Below are 20804 nucleotides of genomic sequence, written 5' to 3'. Positions count from 1 at the left end.
GGTCATTTCTCACCATTTGTGAATTGTAAACTTACTTCTACAAATAGCAGGAAGAAAGAAGATGAAGCTGACATTGGGTGCAGCTCATCAAAGACTTGCTGCTTTAAAATAGGTTGACTGTTTAAATGGTAGGAAACAGACACTATATCGGGTATATAGACATTTTCACAGCTATGATTTCTACAACCCCAAAATATAATGCCACTGCTGTGACAATACCCTAAGACTTTTCTCCTTTTGTCACCTTCTTGAGTCATTTGTCAGATCTGTATTCTTGAAACTAGGACCGCAACAGCAAGGGGCACAAGCCTTTGGCATTTAAGTTATAGCACTATAGCCAGGTTTCCCCAGCCCTTTGGTCCAATACAGTGGTGCTGATAACAGGAAGTCCACTTTTGAGAGGAACATTGCTCCACAGGCTTGTGCTGTGCTCTCTGTGTTCTCAGAGCCATGAGAAACCTACTCCACACCTTGTTTAATTTTGCCATTGAATAGAGAAGGCACTTGTCGGCAGCTTTGGAACTAACACTCCCTAGGCTTGTGTTGTCTCAGTAACCTGACTGTTAAGTCTGATGAACTTAGCATTTGTTGATAAAGCACTCTTAGGAAAAATATTACCCTTAGAAGGGTTTATCCTTCCGTGGTTGGACATATTTTGTGCAGACGAGGCTACTGCAAAGCCCTAATATGTGGTCTATGACATAGCTTAGCTCCAAAACAGGAGCTCCTGCTGAACAGGAAAGAGCTTGTGTCTGGGAGTGAGAGCAAACCTGAGGTAAATTTTTTCAGAAATGTCACTGGGGGCAGAGTTTGTCCTTCTTTTTAATTATTCTTCTCCTATTACAGATGAAGAAGCAATGTGATCAAAAGCTGCTCATTAGAATGAAAACTGAATGTGTACCTTGCTCTTTAAACCTTGACACCCAGTGCCCTGCTGGTTACACCAAAATTACCAATGGGACTGGGATACCAGACTGCAGGTATCTCTTCTGTCAGAGCTTTTCTCCGTTAATACTCTTCCTAATGAATTAGAAAATGTTAATTCATGTCACAAATGCTCTAGTCTATGCAATTTCATTATAGAACATTTGCTATTGGCTTCATCAGCTCCAGAACTCAAGCTTCATTCAGAGTACTTGATGCTTAAACTTAATCAGCAAATGGTATAACAGGAAAATAAATATTGCTATTAATGGTTATTGGATTTTCTTTTGAGTGATATCATATAATCTCTTCCTTGTTTTTTCTTCATACTTGACATGAATGATACAAAAATATATTAAAAATATATATAGTATCAAATTACACTTATGCATTATTCTGATCATATATTATCATATAAATAATAGATTTTTAAAACTGCTAAGTTGGGGAGGTGAGGGGGTGAAGGACAGGGAAAAAATCTCAAAGTAAATTTGAAATCTCGCCTTTCAGGTTGAAAAAAAAAAGAAAAGCAGTATTTTAGAGAAAATGCAACTATTTTGAGTTTACTTAGCATTTAAATAACTTTGATATTAAATTATTTTTAAAATACTATTTCAAATCAAAACTTACGGAAAAGTGCTGTATTTATGTCGGGGGGGAAGATAAATATACTATTCAAAAGAAACAGGATCCAAGGATCTTTTTAGGCCCTTACATTCAACGTATGTTTTAATGAAGAAAAAAAGGCAGATCAGTGCAACTAAGCTTAAAGTGCTTGTCTGACACTGAAAGGAGAAGAGGAAGTTAAGAATTTTATTTTCCCCCATGGGAGGCTTTTAAGTACTTTAAAGCAGTTCCAACTTCTCCTCAGGTATTATCTGGAAATTAAAACACACACACTTTCTTTTCCGGGATGTCGGCATCATTGTGTGAAGGAATTTGAACAACCTGAGTGCTGCCAGGGACACTGGGGCCCAGACTGCATGAGTAAGTTGTTTTGGTTTGGTTGGGGTTTTTTTTAAATATATAGTTTGAACAGAAATAAAGCAGTGACTTTCGTTCTTTTCAGAACCTATTGCTATAAGAAGTTTGGTCCTCAGAGCTTGTTATAGAAGTAAACAGCAGTTTTCAGCTAAAACTTAGAGGATTTAAAGAGAAACAGATATTCAAAGCTGCATTTAAAAAGAAAAAAAATAGGAAACTTAAAAAACCTCAGGAAACCTCTGTGGTTTTGAGATTTTCAAAACAAATCATTTTAGTCAATGCCTGCAAAATTATTTCATTTGGGAGGATCTCCACAACATATTTTAAAAGATAAGATTTTCAAACCACAAGTTTAAATGTTTCATTTTAGGTCAAAACCACCTTCACCTGTGTCTGAAATATTTCCAAACCTCTTTAGTTCTCTACTTTCTGATGCAGGGAGGGTCTTTTCTTTTAGCTCAACTTGAAATAGTTTCTTCAACTGCCAGCGAATCTGAAGGCCATTACTGAAGCAGGGGTAATAAGCTACCCCCTCCTCAGGAAAAGCCTTTCAGCATCTCCACAAGTGCATCAAATCTCTGGCTACCAAGATAGGCATCAAGACCCACAGAGGAAGTTTCTCTGCCCAGTCAAAGTGTTTCCTCCTTTAGTTAATGGCGTCAAGGTCTGTTTCAATGTCTGTGAAGTCCTTTTGTCCACAAAGTAGATTAAAAAAATATCATTTTAGCCCGAGCTATTATTTAAGCAGTTATTTATCTACTAAAGCAAAACAGTCCAACTCCAACTTTTAGCTATTGCAATAGAAAACACAAGCAAATATCTGAGTGCATAGTACGTGGTCATGTGTTCTTCTGAACATAACCACTTGAGGTTGGTAGTTTACCATCCCACTGCCAAATGCAGCCTTAGTGCTCATCATCCCATATTGAGAGTGCCCTGGGAAGCCACACAAGGGACATCAGTAGTTCTGGAGAGGAGCAGAATTCACTGCCCCTGATTCGAAGCCCTGCCTGTAACAGTGTGTGAAGGAGGGTGCAGAGGCAAGGAAGCCCTCTCTTCCTTTGGACAAACTTCCTGACCCCAAAAAGAAAGAAATCAAGGTCTCAGTATTGTTTCTGCTGTCATTTGTAGGAAGAAAATAGCTCTCTATGTTATCACAATCTCTCTAGTAGGATACAGCATGACTTGAAATGTTTGGAGGAAAGACAGCCCTTCCTGAGGCCAGTGAAAAATCCCTGACTAGGGGTTTACTTCACGTTTAGCATCTGATGGCAAGGACAAAACTAGGTCTTAAATAACACTCTGACTTCCTTAAATGATAGCACATGCTGAAATGCACAATGTGAATGAAAGATCTCTTGTCCCTTTCCCTCCCACAAAGCACACCGAGCCATCCAGCCACACACCAACCCCTCTATAAAAAGTCATAAAGTCAAAAGGGAAAAGTACCAAGTGGGGAAAGGTCCAGGGGGAAAGATCACGGCCTTTTAACACTGCCAGTATCACCCAACCACAGACACTACAGCTGGTGGATCTCAGATGTCCCCTGTCCGTAACTGATGGACTGCAGCCGGAGCTACTCCCTACCCCAGCACTGGTTCCCACTCTGGGCAAATATTTACATGGCTCGAAAGAAAAGCCTGGGTAACAACTGAAAGGTGTATGATATGACCAACTGAGTAGAAAGAACTGTAAGACTAGAGGGGAAAAATTGTGAAAAGTTAAAAAAAAAACCAAAAAACTAGAGGAACAATAATAAACTTAATTCTACGCAATTAAATGGTCCAAAACACACCTTCACAAGTTCTACCCACTGCTTCAGCCTCGCAGGGAGTCAGGTGAAGCAAAGGATTTTAAGAGGCTGCATTTGATGACACTTGGGAGGTGCTGAATTTAACTGCATCAGGCAAAAAAAAGGCTGATAGGTTTAAGCTCTTTTGGCCTAGATTAGAAGATTTGGCCTCTATACTCTGACTGCTGTAAGAGATAAGCAAGAACATCTTTTTCTCACTGCTTTTCAAAAAACATCCTCAATAAAAGCAAAGGTCTCACTTCTCCCGAGGGTGGCAGCAGGTGACTGTGCCCAGCATTGCTCCTGTGTCCCAGCACTGCCTCCTGTGGTCCCCTGGTTGCAAGAAGCACTTTATCTGCCTGCCCAAATTTGTACAACGATTTGGTAAATTTGCTGAACTTCTGATAAAGCTGTTCCTTGGTAATGGTATCAAAACAAGAGACAAGATGCAGTGAATACAAGGGGAAGTGTGATGAATGCCAACTGCAAAAAAGCCTATTTTGTCAACAATTTTAACATAACATTTCCTAGAAGTTATACCACAAACTGAGTTTTCTCTATCTTTGCACATTCAATAAAGCATCAGTGCAGGTAACATTTTCCCACGCCCTGCAAGTACTAAACAACTGGCACAAGTCCTAAAGATGAGATTTAGGTATCATACAGTATCCAGAAAACAAGATTCACTAAAAGCAATTTTAAAGATTAAAATATATATATATATACACATGTATTACTTTACCTCAATTCTGGTTATTTCACCTAAATTCTTAATACACATAATTTCAGCATGTACAAGACAAACTGCACTAAAATGTTTGTCTTTAAATTTATTGGCTTTTCACAAGAAGCTTACCTGGATACGATAGACCTCACAGACTACATTAAGGAATAAACTAAGAAATATTAACAGATTGGTACAAAGCCAAAGCTTTCAGTGAAATTAGATGTATGCATAGGCACATCCACTTATTTCCTCATCACTCTGTCCAAATCAAATTCATTTTTATTAAAACTTCCACCTTACTTAAACACTCAAAACCAGGATTAAGTTAGGCAGTGGGAGCATAAATCCGGTGCTGCCCAGCTCCACTCACACAGAACAAACTCTGAGGCTCTTTATAAGCAATAAATCTACGACTAAGGTGCAGCAGAGTATCTGTGAGGCCAGTAGGAGTTTGATACACTTAGACACCACCTGTATCTGAATCATGGTACCTAATGGGAATTCTAGTTACAGGAAGGAAGGGCTTATAGAAGAGAGTTAATAAATCATTTCCAAGGAGGGGCTGGACAACTATGAAAAATAAGAGTATTCCTACAGGAGAAAAAGCCTGACAAAATTATTTGGCTAAAAGATACTATAATATACAGTTCCTATAGACAATCTTTTAAAATTTGAATTTTGAAACATTTCAGACAAAAAATAAACTATTTTTATTTAGAAATATGGTCATTTTTTCTTATTCAATCCTGCTGGCTAGGGTTTTTGTTCACACTGTCCCACCTGGCATACCACTGCCTGTAATCATGGTTTTAGCACCAGAGGATCTGAAGAGCATAACTCATCTTTGGCACACAAGTTTTGATAGTGACCCCAGCCCACTGGATGGAATTTGCTTGTGAGATATCCAAGTTCTAAATTCCAAGATCATTTGAATCAATTATCACAGTCCTACGAAAGTAGCAGGGAAAAGGAAAAACTTTCCACATAAAGCAAATGTAATCTGGAGGGCAGAAGGGTAAGTCTTATTAAACTCTAACTTAGCATCAAATATAATTCTGAGAGCAAATTTTCAATCTGTCAGAGTTGTATTAACATACAGGAAAGATCAGGCAAACTCCACTTGCATTAGAAAAGCTAACAGCTTAGAGTGTCTGCAGGCAGAGATGGATTTTCAGGGACAAAGTCATATGGTACTTTAGAATAAGAAAACTAATTTTTTGTTCAATTCTTTGACTGTAGTCACTAGCTTAAGTTTACAGACAAGAAAAGGTGATGGTCTCTGCTGAAGCTGAGATTCTAGTGAGGAGATTTGGGCAGTTGCAAAACAGCAGCTGTCACCCAAAGTCCCTGTCTGGCCCAAAACCCTGCAGCTTCTGAGGCTTCCAGACTGTGCAAGGGAAGCATAAGGGTCAGAGCAAGCTGACTGATGGCTTAAACATTGTCATGTCTAGCATGTCCAGGAGGAGCTGCATCACCATGCAACAGGAGAGGACAGTGCTCACAGGGTATAACTGGAAATGGAACATGCACTTGTCAGGTATGTCCTTTCTTTTAAATGAAAAAAATACAATGATAGCACGTAAGCTCTGCTAAGAAATAACGCATGTTTCACTGTATAAATACATTCAAGGTAAGTATTCCAGAAATAGCAGAGAAGATCAGCTTGGAGTTCATTTTTTGCTTGGATTGCAATAATTTTCACACTATTATTTCTTGAGCATATTCAGGTGAAATTCTTAAAAACTTTTTTCATCTTGCCGTCACGGAACAGGTGTTTTGAGTTCCTCTATTTTTTTAGAGTGTCTTATTACTTATTACTTACTACTTTTTTTCCTAATTAGAAAGTCCTTACACATGCGACTGAACTCTCAATACAATGTTCCTTTGCCGAGAGTGCAATATATAGTGCTTAACTTCAGACAAAAAGAATTTTTTTAAGAAAATAGCTCCAATTAATCTTTTCTACCTCCCCCTCTACTGGCTGATCTTTTCTTTACATCAAAAATGTTTCCTCTGGGGACATGTGAAAAAGAGACAGAGAGAGAAATAGTCAGAAAATGCAACCTAACAGTTGTAAGACTGATTAGGGCATTAGGAGTGATTACTGCAGTTTATTGTTAACTTGATAGTCAGAACATCTGATTTGAAGATCTACAAATCATTTTTAAAAAAGGTGGAGGGGGGAAGATTATTCAAAAGACAATGTCTAGATTATGGTAGTTATTTTTTTATTTGCTGATTGAACTTTCATGTTATTTTCTTTTGGCAGTGAAAGAGGTTGTTTTCAGGCTGCTAACCATGTATCTATCTGTACTGAATAGATGAGAAACTTAAATTTTGATTTCTGTTGTGTAATTCACAGAAAGGGTTTGGTGGGACAGCCTGTGAAAAATGTGCTGAAGATAATTTATTTGGTCCTGACTGCACATCAGGTAAGTTTGAGTTTTCTTTATTTGATTACATAAAAGAAGGTGAATGAAAGCTGTATTCAGACACTAAGAAATCACAGTGAAATGCATAGAGGGCCTAAAGGCCTCTCAGTGTAGTGCTACAAAAACATCTGCATCTTGTCTTGAATATCTTTGAGCCAACAGTCAAATAAACTAAGGATTAGAATCATCCATGTGTTCCCACAGGTATGGCTCCCTTTTAGCCAGTTACCACGTTATACATTTTTCAGCCTAAGTTACGGATTTGCATTTGTTTGATCTAAATACAGGAGGTTGTTATGGTGTTTAAAATATTGGATGGGAATATATCAACTGCATAATATGTCATGGCTTACAGTGGTTTGGTAGATTTTCAAGCATATCTACAAACTGAACCATCTGTATTAAGGCATGCAGTGCTCATGTGGCATTTAAATCAGTATATCTGACTCAAAGAAGGCCATTTTTAATGAGGCCAAAATCTTTCTAGCCTAGCATCCCGTGTTGGAGGCCAATAGTTTATATCTAGGAAAAGAGTAGAAGCACCCAGAGACTGTTTCTGAATCTAACTTGCTTTTGCTCTTCACCCTATTCTGTGCCAAGGAGCTCCACTATTCTGTCAAAAGTATAAAAAAGGGTGGGTTTGGTTTAATTTTGGGGTTTAGCTAGTTGATGATTTTATTGATTAGCCATACTTCTATCAGGAGAAATGGAACATTGAGGTAGGGACCAAAATTATGTGTATTTTTTATGATGTATAGGTATCACAGTTGTATATATTTATATAACATTTTCCAGTCTTGCCTGTTTCTTAATGATCTCTAGTATTTTATTTACCTTCCTGACCCTTGCTGAAAATTAAACTGACAAACTAGGAAACTGCCTGAAAAAAAATTTTAAAACTGTCTCATTCTGAAATTGTAATAGTTGCTGGTTTATCTCTAAGTCAAACTCCCTTTCTCCCCTCAAGATCTACATAATGTTACTTCTAAAGAGTTACAAATTATCTCAATTTAAATAATCTCTATTCGCCTTTCTGCACTAATCCTACACCACTGCTGACTCAAAGGCCCCTTTTTCCACCGGCTGTCCACTGGATGACAGTGTTGATACACAGAAATGTAACTGAGCCAACATTTTCATGAATATAGGGTACTTGAATGAATTCAATACATACAGGTAATTATTTTCCAAGAAGCTACTAGAGGATTCAACTGCACATTAATTTAAGCAACATTTTACACTTCAACTTTCAGATGTATGAGTTCCTCCAAGTTTTCTAGAATAAATAAAATATAAACAATGTTTCATTTGTGGCTAATTGCTTTTCAGTAATACCTTAGACATTCCTGGGTTTTATATTGTGAGTACAAATATAGGTAAGAAGTTAATAATTAATTAGTGCAGGTGACTTGCAAGAACACAGGATATATTTTTAAGGGGAAGAGGATATGCTGCCTCACTGCAGCTTAAACATGAAGTCACCAATACAACTCTATACATCTTATAGGCTTTTCCAAGTGTAACTGTAAATGGCCTTTTTAAAAAGCATCATTACCACAATTCAAACAGTTATAACTAGAAACCTTTTTGAGTATACCTAAGGCTTCAAAAAGCACTTACAGCAGGGTTTCATAGTTGCCTGGACTCTGAATGCAGCATCTTTTGTCCTTATTGTCACAGGGTTTATAACCAGGAATGACAGAGTATAGGAAAAGGAAAGAAGCCTGAGACCTACACTGTAATTAATTATGCTTTTAACTAAATAAATTCTGTTTAGGGATGGAAAAAAAAGTCACAAAACTCATCTCTTCTTGAGGTGTTTGAGAGACACCAATAGAATTGAAGCAAACTCAAGCAATTTGTTAACAGTTATAAAAATGGTCTATATAACATGTTATATCCCATTTTGGCTCCAGAGTGTATGTCAAATTTTACAAATTTTATGGCATTAGCAACTAGTCAATTTGGTGTTTATAGTGTGTATTCTGTGAAGATTTTCAGATCTCGGGCTATTAAGAGCCTTCAAAAATTAGTATTTTTGAATTTTTTTGCACAAATTTACTGATATGTGCAACTGCAAATATTGATCTTCTCATTAATGGAAGCCTAGAAATTCAGACACTCGAGTCAAAGCTTGGTTTGGCCAAAGTTATTGACCAGTACACTATTTGCTATGAGTAAGCACTAACGATCCCTTTCTGAACACCATTATTATTCAGTAAAGCAAATCCATGTCTCCATATAGTTTGCGACTGTGTTCATGGAGTATGCAACAGTGGAATTACAGGGGACGGAAGATGCACTTGCTTCTCTGGATACAAAGGGCTCAGCTGTGATCAGCGTAAGTAGATTGTTTCCTACGTAAGATACATTCAACATCTCTGATACGGTTAGAATTGGTAGGGACAAATGTGAAATTAGTTTCAGGTTAGACACACAAGAGCAACCAAACAAACATCAAACCTCAAACCCTGTCTGTAACTCCCATAACCATCATCACCACTTCAGTCAGCAGAAAAAAAAGATGACAGCAATGGGATTGATGGTGCCTGAATCAGGCACACTTTGAAGTGGTTTGCTGCAGAATGCAGTGCCTCCTGACACAGTGCGCAGGCATAGTTTAACTTATCACCCTCTGTTCCTCAGCAATAGCTGAATGTGAGGCCTTACAGTGCCCTGCAAACTCCAGATGTACTGCCTCAGGTGAGGATGGAAGACGACTGGAATGCACATGTCTGCCCAACTATCATGGGGACAGTACACGATGTGAACGTGAGTAATTTTCATGTCTACCTAGTTCTTCGAATACAACATCATTAGTACTATAGTTCAGATATATGGAATGTGCTTTGGAGCCAAATCTCACCCTCTAATGTTTCATGGGTTCATATCCCAAAGCACAAACTAGACTCCTTCAGAATCACATCCATTCAATTGCTAACAAGTTTCAGTCCATGAAACCAGAATAAAGTAGGAAAGCCCCCTGAAATACACAGGGTGCATACGAGGTCATCAGTGCTTACAAATCTACTCCCGTCTACTCCTGCTTGCTAAAGTTCAGCCTCAAAGCTTGCTTCCATAAATATCAACAACAGGGACCAAGGACTTATATTTACTGAACATCCATCATGTAGCGGCTCAGCTCCATCACTGAGCATAAACTCTACAGACAAGTAAGGCTCATTTTAGCTTTCCTATTTTTCATGAAATGAAGCTAAAGAATCTCAGCTAGAGGAAAAATTTGGGAGTCTTTATAGACTTCTCAACTTGCCATTGAATGCCTGAATTTACTGTATTATGAGTCCAGATTTTCCTTCTTCTACATACATTGTGTCTTACAGCACCAACTCTTCCTTCTAGACCAATTGCAACAAAGAAAATTGCTTCATCTGATGCTGGAAGCACTATTTAGTAAATGTTGGCTTGGATCAGGCCACAAATGCAACGCTTCTTTATTCTATCTGGGAATACTTGCATTCGGTCCTCTTGGTCCTAACTACGGTGTCATCCTCTCTGCATAGGCTTGAACACCATCCAAGGGCAAGATATCTGCAGGTCATTCCTCAGGGAATGTGAGGTTCTTCTAGTAGGCAGCACAGACAAGTAAGACACAAAGAAAATGCGGAAATCAGCAGAGAAGCAGGATGTTACTATCTCTCCCTCTCTTGGGGTCTATATTGATGCAGCCTGCATGGATGCTGATGCTCTGTCCCAGTGCCTTTAGATAAGTGGTTTTAAGAGAGTGTGTTTTAAATTTGACTGGTTAGGAAGCAAAGGTCAAACAGCTCCTCCAGAGAATCTAAGTATTTAAGTGAGGATAGTGGTGGCTGCCTCAGGCTCAGCTTGGAGGTGGCATTGTTTATGGTTGATTTTGAGCATGTGAATATGTGTGAGCTTGATTTCACATTGGAACAGAAGAGAAGGCTTGAAAAAATGAAGCTGAGCATTGTCAACTCTCTCAGTCCCAGCTGAGAGGTAAGAAAGGGAAGAGGGGAAAACAGTGAGAAGCATCACTTTTTATGTGAGTTCATGGCCTGCCATCTTCTAGCTACACTGTGTGCTTAACCATAACCTAAACTGGACACAAAGGTGTGCAAAGATGCTCTCCAAGCACTGCTTGATTTTGAAAAAGAACAAGCAATGCCATTGCCTCGAAAAAAATGGTTCATGGAAATAACTAATGGTCTTCTAGTGCAATCCTGAAAATAGAGCAGTGTTGAAGACTCGACCAAAGTACTTGCTGGCCAGTTTTCCATATAGCTGAACTGATGACATTATATTGTTTAATTACCAGAAAGAAAACAGTGAAGGCCTATTGTCTTGAGAAATATTTTCCAACTGATCTAACATGTGCTCAAAGCTTGTACAGACCTCGCACCACCTACCTGACCTTCTCTAGTTAAAATCCACTACAAACAAGGAAATAGTTGTGATATTTTAATGAGCACGTTACAGGTTTTAATCTGTTTATAGCTCAATTTGCCAAGTTAAGAGATCATTTCTGTTTAGAAGCAAACAGTTGGTTGCTATGTTAGCATTCCTCCCTTCTGCCTTCATGCTGCCATCATACTTTGGACTTCGCTGTTATGAAAAGTTTAGTCTACCCAGGCTTTGTTTGGCATAGAGGTGCTCTGCTAAATCCTTGTCTTCAATTTGAGAATTGTGGGCAATAATTCATTTACCTCATTTTTTTTTCATAAGCTATCAACCCATGCTCCAAAAAGGTCTGCGATCCGAATGCTGACTGTGTTTACCTCGGACCAAATCAGCACAAATGTACCTGTCAGGAAGGTTACAGAGGGGATGGTCAGATCTGCTTGCCTGTAGACCCTTGCCAAGCAGCACATGGGAACTGCCCGGCACAGTCCACCATTTGCATCTATGACAGTCCAGGAAAGGTCAGTGTTAAATGAGGGCCCCAGATGTTTCCTATGGAAACTGCCTAAGAAGAAATAATGCTTTGTCCCAAAAAAGGAACCATGCAGGTATGGAAACAGGTCTCAAGGAGATCAAACTCTACTCTTAGATTTGGCATAAGCCAAATTGACCAAGAGTGAGTCCCTTTAGCTCCCTTTTCAATGTATATATATCATGTTTCCCCCTCTGAAAATGGGAATGGCAATGGTGTTCTTTTTTCTGAGGGTATTTTGGCTCTGATTTGCCTCCCCAAAATGGAGGCATTGAAATTAATCTTCTCCCACTTAAATTTTGTCTCTCTGACCACAGAGGGCTTGTAGAACTAGTACACAGGTACCACAGATACACGCCTGAAGTTAGTTTATTTAGGAAAGAAGTAATCTGGGTCTTTGGGAACAATCAATGAGTGGCACTTTATATAGACTGCACGTTATTCGTGATGTTGAGAACTGGCTCAGATTTCAGTGTGTAAAATTCACATCGTCAAAAAAGCAAGACTTGAGAAGGCCATGCCAGGTTTGCTTGGAAACCCTGAAGAGCCAAAAAGGGACTCAATCACCCAGAGTTGTTCTGCAGTTCATGTTCATGTCTCGATGAGCTGCACATAGCTGACACCCACAGGCTGGTGTGTACAGCGGCAGTGATGATACACCTCACTTGTTAATGGTGTGCCAGAGGTGAAAAAATTGGCCTAGCCACACTGATTCTAAATGTTCTCTGGTCAGAAAAGGGAATCTACAGTGCTTTATCTGAAGAAAATTTATATGAGAGTCAGTAGTCTTCTGGAGTGGATAAAACCCAGAAAGGAGCTGTAAAAATATGGGTAAGTTTTATACTTGCATTTGAACTCACCAGGTGATTAACTAAGTCTCATTGTTTTCAAACTCTAGTTCCAGAAAGTATGCCGAAAACCACAATTTGTGCATGGCTAATTTTTCTCTCCCCTCTCACATCCTTCTGATTTAGTCCCACTGTGAATGCAAGGAACATTATAGAAACTTTGTACCTGGGAAAGGATGCAGCAGGATGGACATCTGTGAAACAAACAACACCTGCCATAAAAGAGCTAAATGCTTAACAGTTGCACCAGGACAGATTACGTGAGTCTTTTTGCTTATTAAAGTTTCACACAGTTTCTCCCTCCTGCCCCAGTAATGGGTTGCTAAAACAAATGCAGTGGATGAACACCTCCTAAAGTTATCAATAATGGCCTCTTTATCAAGGGCAAATCACCAGATTTAATGGGGTTAGGGTCAGCCAATTAACACAGTGTTAGATTTCATCAGACCATTTGGTAATACCTGTTAAGTTTTATTTTTATAGCACTCAGAGGTCATTTCTACATTAGTAAATAAAAAGGACCAAAACCTCTTTTCTCTTTCTGAGGGCAAGCAGCGTTGTCTGTCTTACAGCTGAAGTCTCTTCCAAAACAGAGTAACTGCCTCTTGGCAGCAGTCCCTGGCACATGCTATCCCTTTGACTGTGCCTGGGCACTGCCTGGGAAAATGCTACTTGGTGTGGGCCAGAAACATGCCAGGCAGCATGCTAAAAATTAATCAGCATTAATTATCATGGAACAGTGCTAGAGCCCTCCCTCTTTTTAGTATACTAATACAGATACAACTAGGGAATCTGACCCCCATGCTGTGAAAGTAGCATCAAATTCAGAAGATTCCTCAAAACCTCAAGTCAAGCAGGTGGGAAACTGCAAAACTTCTGGCAGAGTTTGTTTTCCTGTACAGAAGTATGCTACACAGATGTTAGGAAGAAATTCAATTTTTAACACTAAACTTAACAAAGCTCTCTTTGTTAAGCCAATTCTCACAGAATTTGGTTTACATGTTTCTATAGGCCAGTGATGGCAAGAACTGGGTATAAGGAGTTGTTCCTGAAATGTTAGTTTTCAGGAGCTGAGAGTTTGAATGCGAAAGACAAGACAGGCCATTCATTGTAAGTTAGGAACAAATTATCATATAGATCTGTAGACAGAAAGCATTCACTCAGGAGAATATTTTTATTGCCAGTTCTTGCATCATCAAAGAGCTTTCTCTTGCAGTGTAATATCTACATCACTTTTATGTAAGCTATTGTGCATTTCAAACAAATTTATCTAGAATATCCCCTAGTTCAGTTCTAGATCATAGTATGTGACTCAAACTGCTTAGTATATACTCATACTATACTTAGAGTACTTGAGTTGAAACTTTAAAATAAAATTCCACATCGCACAAATCAGGAGCTTTTTTTTCCTCTAATTAATCACTGTTTCACTGTTGCAAGAGAATTTTCAAAAGCTGAGGAAGTTTTGAGGATTTCAGAATGGAAAAATGAAAAATTTTTGAGTGGGGAATGGAAAAAAATAATCCAAATGCTTTGCACATCATTCATTCAATGACACTTAATGGTAAAAACAAGTACAGAAGAATGGAGTGGGATTCAAATCAAACTAAAACTACCTATTTGGCAAAAAAATTGAAACTGTATTGAATAGTTTCCAACTGAGGACAATCCATTAATGAAAGAGGAACTTTACAAAGAAAAACATTGATTGGAAAATGGGGGCACAACAAAATTAATTCTGATAAGTGACAGACTGTATTTTGGCTGCATCCCAGATTTTAAATGTATTTGGGAGGGCGCTTTTTTTGTTGTTTTTTTTCCTTCTTCTAAAACACAAAACTGTAGCAGAGGCCACAAAATTGCAATGCCTCCTTTCCATTGTTTTGCATTTTGATTTTATTAATGATACAGTTATGCTATTAGCTTCCCCCATATAGACAGTTGTACTTACTCCAGAATCAAACGATTTGTACAGGAATAAATCTCTCATACAGGCAAAGATTGCAAAACAACAAACGTTTAGTTTGTGAATATGACACAGCAACCTCCTTGGAAATCAAAACTGCCTCTGTTTTATGTTCCCACATACATCTTTCCTGAGTGAGTGCCGACACTTTTCTATAGCACTACTTCAGCACAGTAATCATGTTCAGCCTTGCCTAGAAGCTACGAAACTTCAGCCAGTGCAGAATTATACTGCATATTAGATCATAACCTCTCTGGTTTCCGAGGAGAAATGCCTTTCCATCGGATAAACTCTATTATTTTCTTTCTCAATCTCACTCTTATTTTTACTCTATGTCTTCAACGCAGAAATTAGTAGCTTCATAAACCAAAACTCTATTATAGAGGTTTGGTAAAATGGAGACAGAAAGCTGATGTTTCCTCTTATAGTGAGATAAAAGTTTTCTTCCCCTTTCTCTGAGTAAGCTGAAATAGTAATAGTTCCCATCTTTTTCAGTCCTGCCTATACTGTCTGTCCAACATACCATGAAAACATCAAACAGCTAAGCTTAGGTAGTCCAGCAGAGTTTGTTGTAAAGCTGCTTCTCTTTAGAGGCACCCAGCCCATACGCCATGCAACTAAAACAAAACCTGTAAATCCATATGCACTCTGAGTTGCAAAGCAGTTCCTCTAGACAAAGCTAAGACAAAACAGATCTAGTCATTCACCCAGCTGGTCTTTCCCAAACCCTGACACACAGAGTAAATTACTTCATCAGAAGGGGTGAGGGAACAGACAGGTTGAAGGGTTCAATCCCATGCAATAGGTGCTAACCTGTAATTGCTAAACTCTTTCCTTCAGCATACAAATCCAAACTATGTTACTTGGATGCCCACTCAGTTATAAGCAGTATTGTCCTCAGAAAGGAAGTTTCAAACTAGGTAGGTATTTCTGCGGTTCATTGTGACCCTGGAAATGATAGCCAAAAAAAATTACTCTGTTTAACCATCTGCTTCTTTATGAACATTTGATGAAAAAGAGAAGAGAGCTTTATTTTGAAACCTTAATCTGATTTGTGCAATATTTAAACAATAGTTCCTTTTTTCTACTAAACTATTTCTCAGCTTCTTTGAATGCTCAGGTTTTTTCTTCTCTGCTCAGAAGTGAAAGGGGGCTGTCAACATCAATACAGCAATGTTTACCCCAAGAGAAGAAAGGGATCAGCTCCCAAGGAACAGATGATCCTCTATCCCACCCCTAAACCTTCCATCTGGGCTCCACAGTCATACTCTCTTTGCACAAGAGATTCCCTTAAAACTAAGAGGGCTCACCATCAGAATCACATTCTAAACATTTAAGATGCTTTTAGTCTCCCTTTTTACCCAGAATCAGAAAGAATCAAAGCTTGAGCCTCTTGCCCCAAAATGCAGCACCCCTTTGAGACTGTATGCAGCTCCTCAGATTGCAGGGACTCTGGGGATTTTCAAATACTATTGCTATCTCTAGAGATACAGCTACAGCAGAGACCATATGTGGCAAACAGGAGAGGGTTCGGCATCGGGTTGATGCTGCTGTGGGGCAGATGTGAGTGGCAGATATGTGTTTCTAACCACCAGCCCATGCAAATGATTAGGTCATTAGTTATATAAAGAACATTTTTTGCTCACACAAAGTAATGTTCCTTCTCTAATGATGCCATTAGAAAAAATATCCAGAGAGATGAATCATTATGGGTAGGGCTTATATGAATACTGAACACACTGCAGACTTAATTAGGAAAGGCACAATTAAAAGCCAGTGTTTGACAACACATACCATGTAGCTGTTTAGCTTCCTGAATACAGTTACGGGGTTTTTTTCTCTATGTGTGTTGATGTGTGCCTGCTTTAATTTTAGCACTAAGGATGAGTAAATGACTGAGGTGACAGCTCTAGCCAATCTCCCAAGTGCAGGCAAGGAGGGGCTGATTTCCTGAAGACTGCAACAGAAGGAACTCAGATTGGCAAAACCATCAGGCATCAATGGCCCCTCACATTGACAAGGTTTGAAGAGTCCAGATGTTTTAGAAAGTATTAACCACCTCTCCTAATGAACAGTCAGGCTGACACAAGGTCAAGGCACACCCGAGATCCAGTTGCTTTTCAAAATGCACAACCATTTATGCCCACCAGCACCTAATAGCAAGTGTATGTCAATCACATCGACAACCAACAATTTCTTCCCCACTTCTCCCATGAAGCTGAGGTCTTTCATGGCCACAATATTGCATTTCCATAAGGAGTATTCCCTCCCTTATAAGACAGAAAATGTAAGGCTGATACTTGTGGTGGTTCTTTCGTAAGTTTCCTTTACATTTTGCCTTGACTGCAACGCACTACTTCAAATGTAGTGGACACTGAGCCCATCTTGAGGCATTGCCTGCCCATCTCTCAAGCACTGCAACCTAAATTTGTTTTAGACACCCATAGTAGTGTCAGGCATTCTTTACCGGTATCTCTCATAGGCTGGAATGCCCAGGGGACAGCCAGGGTGTTACATATTAGATGTTATTTCCAGTACAGAGATAGCAACAACGCAACATATACATCTAAAAAAGCATGGGATTCTGTGCTTCAACAGCTTCAGGGAAAAAAAAATAATGTTGAAAGTACAAGTATTATTGCCCAAAATGGTTGCATTTCTTAAAGGGCAGGGTAACAAACCACAACTTTACTTTGTTGAAAAGATTGACAACCTTGTCTGCTTTTTCTACAAGACCCATAGAGCTATTGCAAGGACTGATGAGCTGCCATCTCCCCCTTTAACTACCATTAATCCTGCAAAATCCCACATCATGAGTGAGGTCTTCACAAAACAGCTTCTCCGCTGCCAAGGTAGCACCCTACACATTTATTCTGTACTCACTCCTCACCCACAAACAGGCAGGTTCAGTAGCTTTCTGGGCTCCAGCAATCACAACATTTTGGGACCAGACGCTGCACTGCAGCCAGGGACATAAAATAGCCCCTGTTCAAAGGGGTCCGGCAAGACAGACACTGCTCCCTCCTGACCCAGCTGACAGGAGAACATCATGTCAGGCAAGAAGCCATCAGGCTGCCCTGCACAGTGACATACTTCACAGCATACAGAAGCAAAGATTAAACTAAAATGCATTGGTGCTCCCTGAAAATGTCTTCAGAGAAGCAATAGGTAACATCTGGTGCGAGTTTATTATGACACTACAAGGCACCAGCACACAGCTAAGGTCACAATCTCTTCACAGGTGTACATGCCAGGGGGGCTCTGTGGGGAATGGTTTTGTGTGCTATGGAAACATCATGGAGCGCCTCCAAGACCTGAATGCAGAAGTGGGAGGACGATGGCAGGGCAAGCTGACATCCACCCTATCGCTTCTGGGTAAGTAACCACACAAGCAGAGGCAGCTCCTGCCCAGTGGGTTGATCTTGCCCTGTCTTCCCCAAGCCCCCCTGCCATAGGAAGGTGCCACAAACAGCATGGCAGAGAGTGCATGTGAACTCTCTGCAAAGTCCTCAGACCATCTAAAGCTGCTTTGCTCATCACGCCACATAGTGTGCAAGAACTCCCACGCAGAAATGCTAAACTTGTTTCCTCAACCCCTCACACATCATTTAATATCACCAGTGGATTTTGTCCTGTAGTGTAATAAGTGGGATCATCCCACTTCTTCTTCCCTGCCCCCCTTGATTTTGACAATTGAGATTAGATCTAGAACAAGACACAGTAATCCACCAAAAACACTGTCATTCCCAGCTGGGTCTCTCTTCCCCAGTCCCTAGCCATCAGCAGCGGCATTGCTTTCACCAGGAAAGAGGCCGCAGGCAAGATGAAGGGACTGATCCCATCCATTGTCTCCATCACCCTTAGGACCCCCCAGCAGAGCACCTCAGCCACAGCTGGGTGGTCTCCACATTCCAAATTACCTGAAGAGGTGAGATGGAGCCCCTATCAGGGCTCACAGCTTCCAGCTCTTCATAGTTACTGCAGTCACCTTGTGAAGTGAACAGCATAACTGTCTTCGTCATCATCTGTTTCACGGCCAAACATTTGAGCTATGAACAAACACTGCTAAAACTGAGCTAGATCTTTGAGTTAAACTTGTAAATATGAAAAAAAATAATCTTCTGTTTAATATAATTTGCTCAATCCTTTTCACAGAGCCCAGCAACTAAAATGAAGAGTATTAATTCCTAACCAGAAGAGAATGAGAATCCCCCATAGCTGGCCAAGGGCAAAATCTGGCTCTAACCTTCACATTCAGCGCTGAAGACCAATACCCATTGCCTCAGCACTGAGAGCTCAGCTGCAGTTTCTTTGTGTATTTCTCCTTATGTGTTTGAAAAGTGCCCAATGTGCTGAGTATCACCATTTGTTAACAATCCAGATTTTATGTTCTTTGGTTAAGTTTTGGACATAAATATGCTGTATGATTTACTAGCCAGAAGCTACAAAGACACATTGACCACACAGGTTATCTTACATTACATTCACTACACACTGGTGTCTTTCAAAAGCTAAGAATATACAGATGTTTTGTAAGATAGCCTATTAATTTTGAGATACAACACACCAGTAATGACTGTAAATATTTTTTCAGTTCTGATTTTATACCTCTAGAAAAAGAGCTGAATATTAGAAATATTTAATGCTTTCAGCTGTAGAACTAGTGGTCTCATGCTGCTGACTTGGACAAAGAAAAAGCCGCTGGGTAGTAAATAAACTCTAATTAACTTTCAGTGCATCAGTTTTGATTACCAGTTTTGGGTTTGCTGATATTTGCACCACCAGCAGGTTATCCCTCACCCTATGGAGACTGAATTGATTTAAAGCAGAAGGCTGTCTTCCTGTAAGGACACTTCTCCAAAGAAACTGCTGGTTTCATGTTCATTGCCCTGGCCTGCATGCCACAGAAGCATTCTGAATGTTCTGCCTCATCCTGCGTCAAATATGCAGCAGCACCTGGATTTCACATCCCATCTGTCTCTTATCTTTTAATAACTTGGATTCAGAATCTTAAATTAACATTTAATAACCACAGACAGTATTCTTTCTTATTCTGCTCTTGAGTACTTTGCATAGTCCCTTTGTCCAATGAGCTTTTCACAGGCATTTAAACTTTTTTATTTCCTCTTTTCATAAGAAAATACCTATGAATGGCCGCTGAGCACTCTGGGACCATTTACCGTGCTTGTACCAACAAACAAGGGGCTCAAAGGTACAAATGTAAGTAAACAAGATAAAGGGATTTACATTAGGGGGAATTTGGCTCCTTCAGAAATCTTTCATCTGTGTTGTGTTTTGATTGAAGAGATACAGAAGAACTCTTTGCTCTAGTACACTTCTGGACACATTTATATCTAGGGGCCAGAGATTGTATTGTTCCTACTTGAAAGAAAAAGAAAATAATTTGGTGAATTAGGGTAAAACACTCTCATGCTTCCAAGTTTTGGACTGTCTTACATGTCTATGATTAAAGTCTTTTCACTCGGTTGAGACAGGGGCTGAATTAAGATCTGAATTGCCAGCAGGGAGGCCTGCAGGTCACCTTTTACATAAGGGGGATACAAAAAATAATGGCTTTAGTGAGGAAAAAAAAAGAGGAGGCTGATATGTAAGTAGTCAGCATCCATTACCTTCCACTGACATCAGGACAATTCTGGAGACACTTACTGCTCATGCAGGGACATAAGGGTGTAATGTGAGCTGAACTGAAACCAAGAGAAGTCTCTATTCAGACTCCATCACCTGACTTCAGAGGAAAACACATAATTTCAGAATGTAACAGCTGGAGAGGACAAAAAAGCATTCACCTTGACTTTTTTTTTTTTTTATGAAGCCTACATTGAAATGTATCTCTGTTCCTCTGCTTTTCTAGATAAAGGATCTTCTGAATAATAAACAGAAAGCCCAGTACTTCGCTAAACTCCATGTTATTGCTGGTCAACTTAACACAAGTAGCTTGAATAATACCAGTGTAATATATACTTTGACTGGCAAGTCAGGAGAGATATCAAAGGGAGAAAAGGTAAGTGGCCTTTTAGCCTACCACAGCAAGAATACTGCTCTCTGCTTCCTCAACAAGGAGTAGGAAAGTTCTCTCTGCAGTGAGACACCTGGTGGAAGATAATTGCTGGATTATGAAAAAGCACAACTGTGGCCATGCATTACAAGGACTTCAAGTAAAACTTGAAATCTTTCTGGCATCAAAGATCCCACTAAAACCAG

The 20804-nt window shown here is 39.5% G+C and overlaps 1 protein-coding gene across 2 annotated transcripts in view; it reads left to right on the top strand.

The window, feature by feature from the left end:
• Nucleotides 1–20804, top strand: part of STAB2 (stabilin 2) — an 84552-nt gene that overhangs the window by 2060 nt on the left and 61688 nt on the right. For both annotated transcript variants that reach the window (XM_027680467.1, XM_027680468.1), the window contains exons 2-12: nt 847–980; nt 1796–1911; nt 5879–5964; nt 6790–6859; nt 9105–9200; nt 9506–9631; nt 11561–11757; nt 12743–12876; nt 17824–17957; nt 19720–19802; nt 20455–20604. In XM_027680467.1, the coding sequence (XP_027536268.1) occupies nt 847–980; nt 1796–1911; nt 5879–5964; nt 6790–6859; nt 9105–9200; nt 9506–9631; nt 11561–11757; nt 12743–12876; nt 17824–17957; nt 19720–19802; nt 20455–20604 (1326 nt within the window). The remainder of the gene's footprint in view (nt 1–846; nt 981–1795; nt 1912–5878; nt 5965–6789; nt 6860–9104; nt 9201–9505; nt 9632–11560; nt 11758–12742; nt 12877–17823; nt 17958–19719; nt 19803–20454; nt 20605–20804) is intronic.

This window comes from Neopelma chrysocephalum, unplaced genomic scaffold (genome assembly GCF_003984885.1).
Source record: "Neopelma chrysocephalum unplaced genomic scaffold, ASM398488v2 Primary Assembly neopelma1_59, whole genome shotgun sequence".
Lineage (NCBI taxonomy): Eukaryota > Metazoa > Chordata > Aves > Passeriformes > Pipridae > Neopelma > Neopelma chrysocephalum.
Note: the sequence above shows the minus strand (reverse complement) of the source record. Positions and strands in the feature narration are given on the sequence as shown.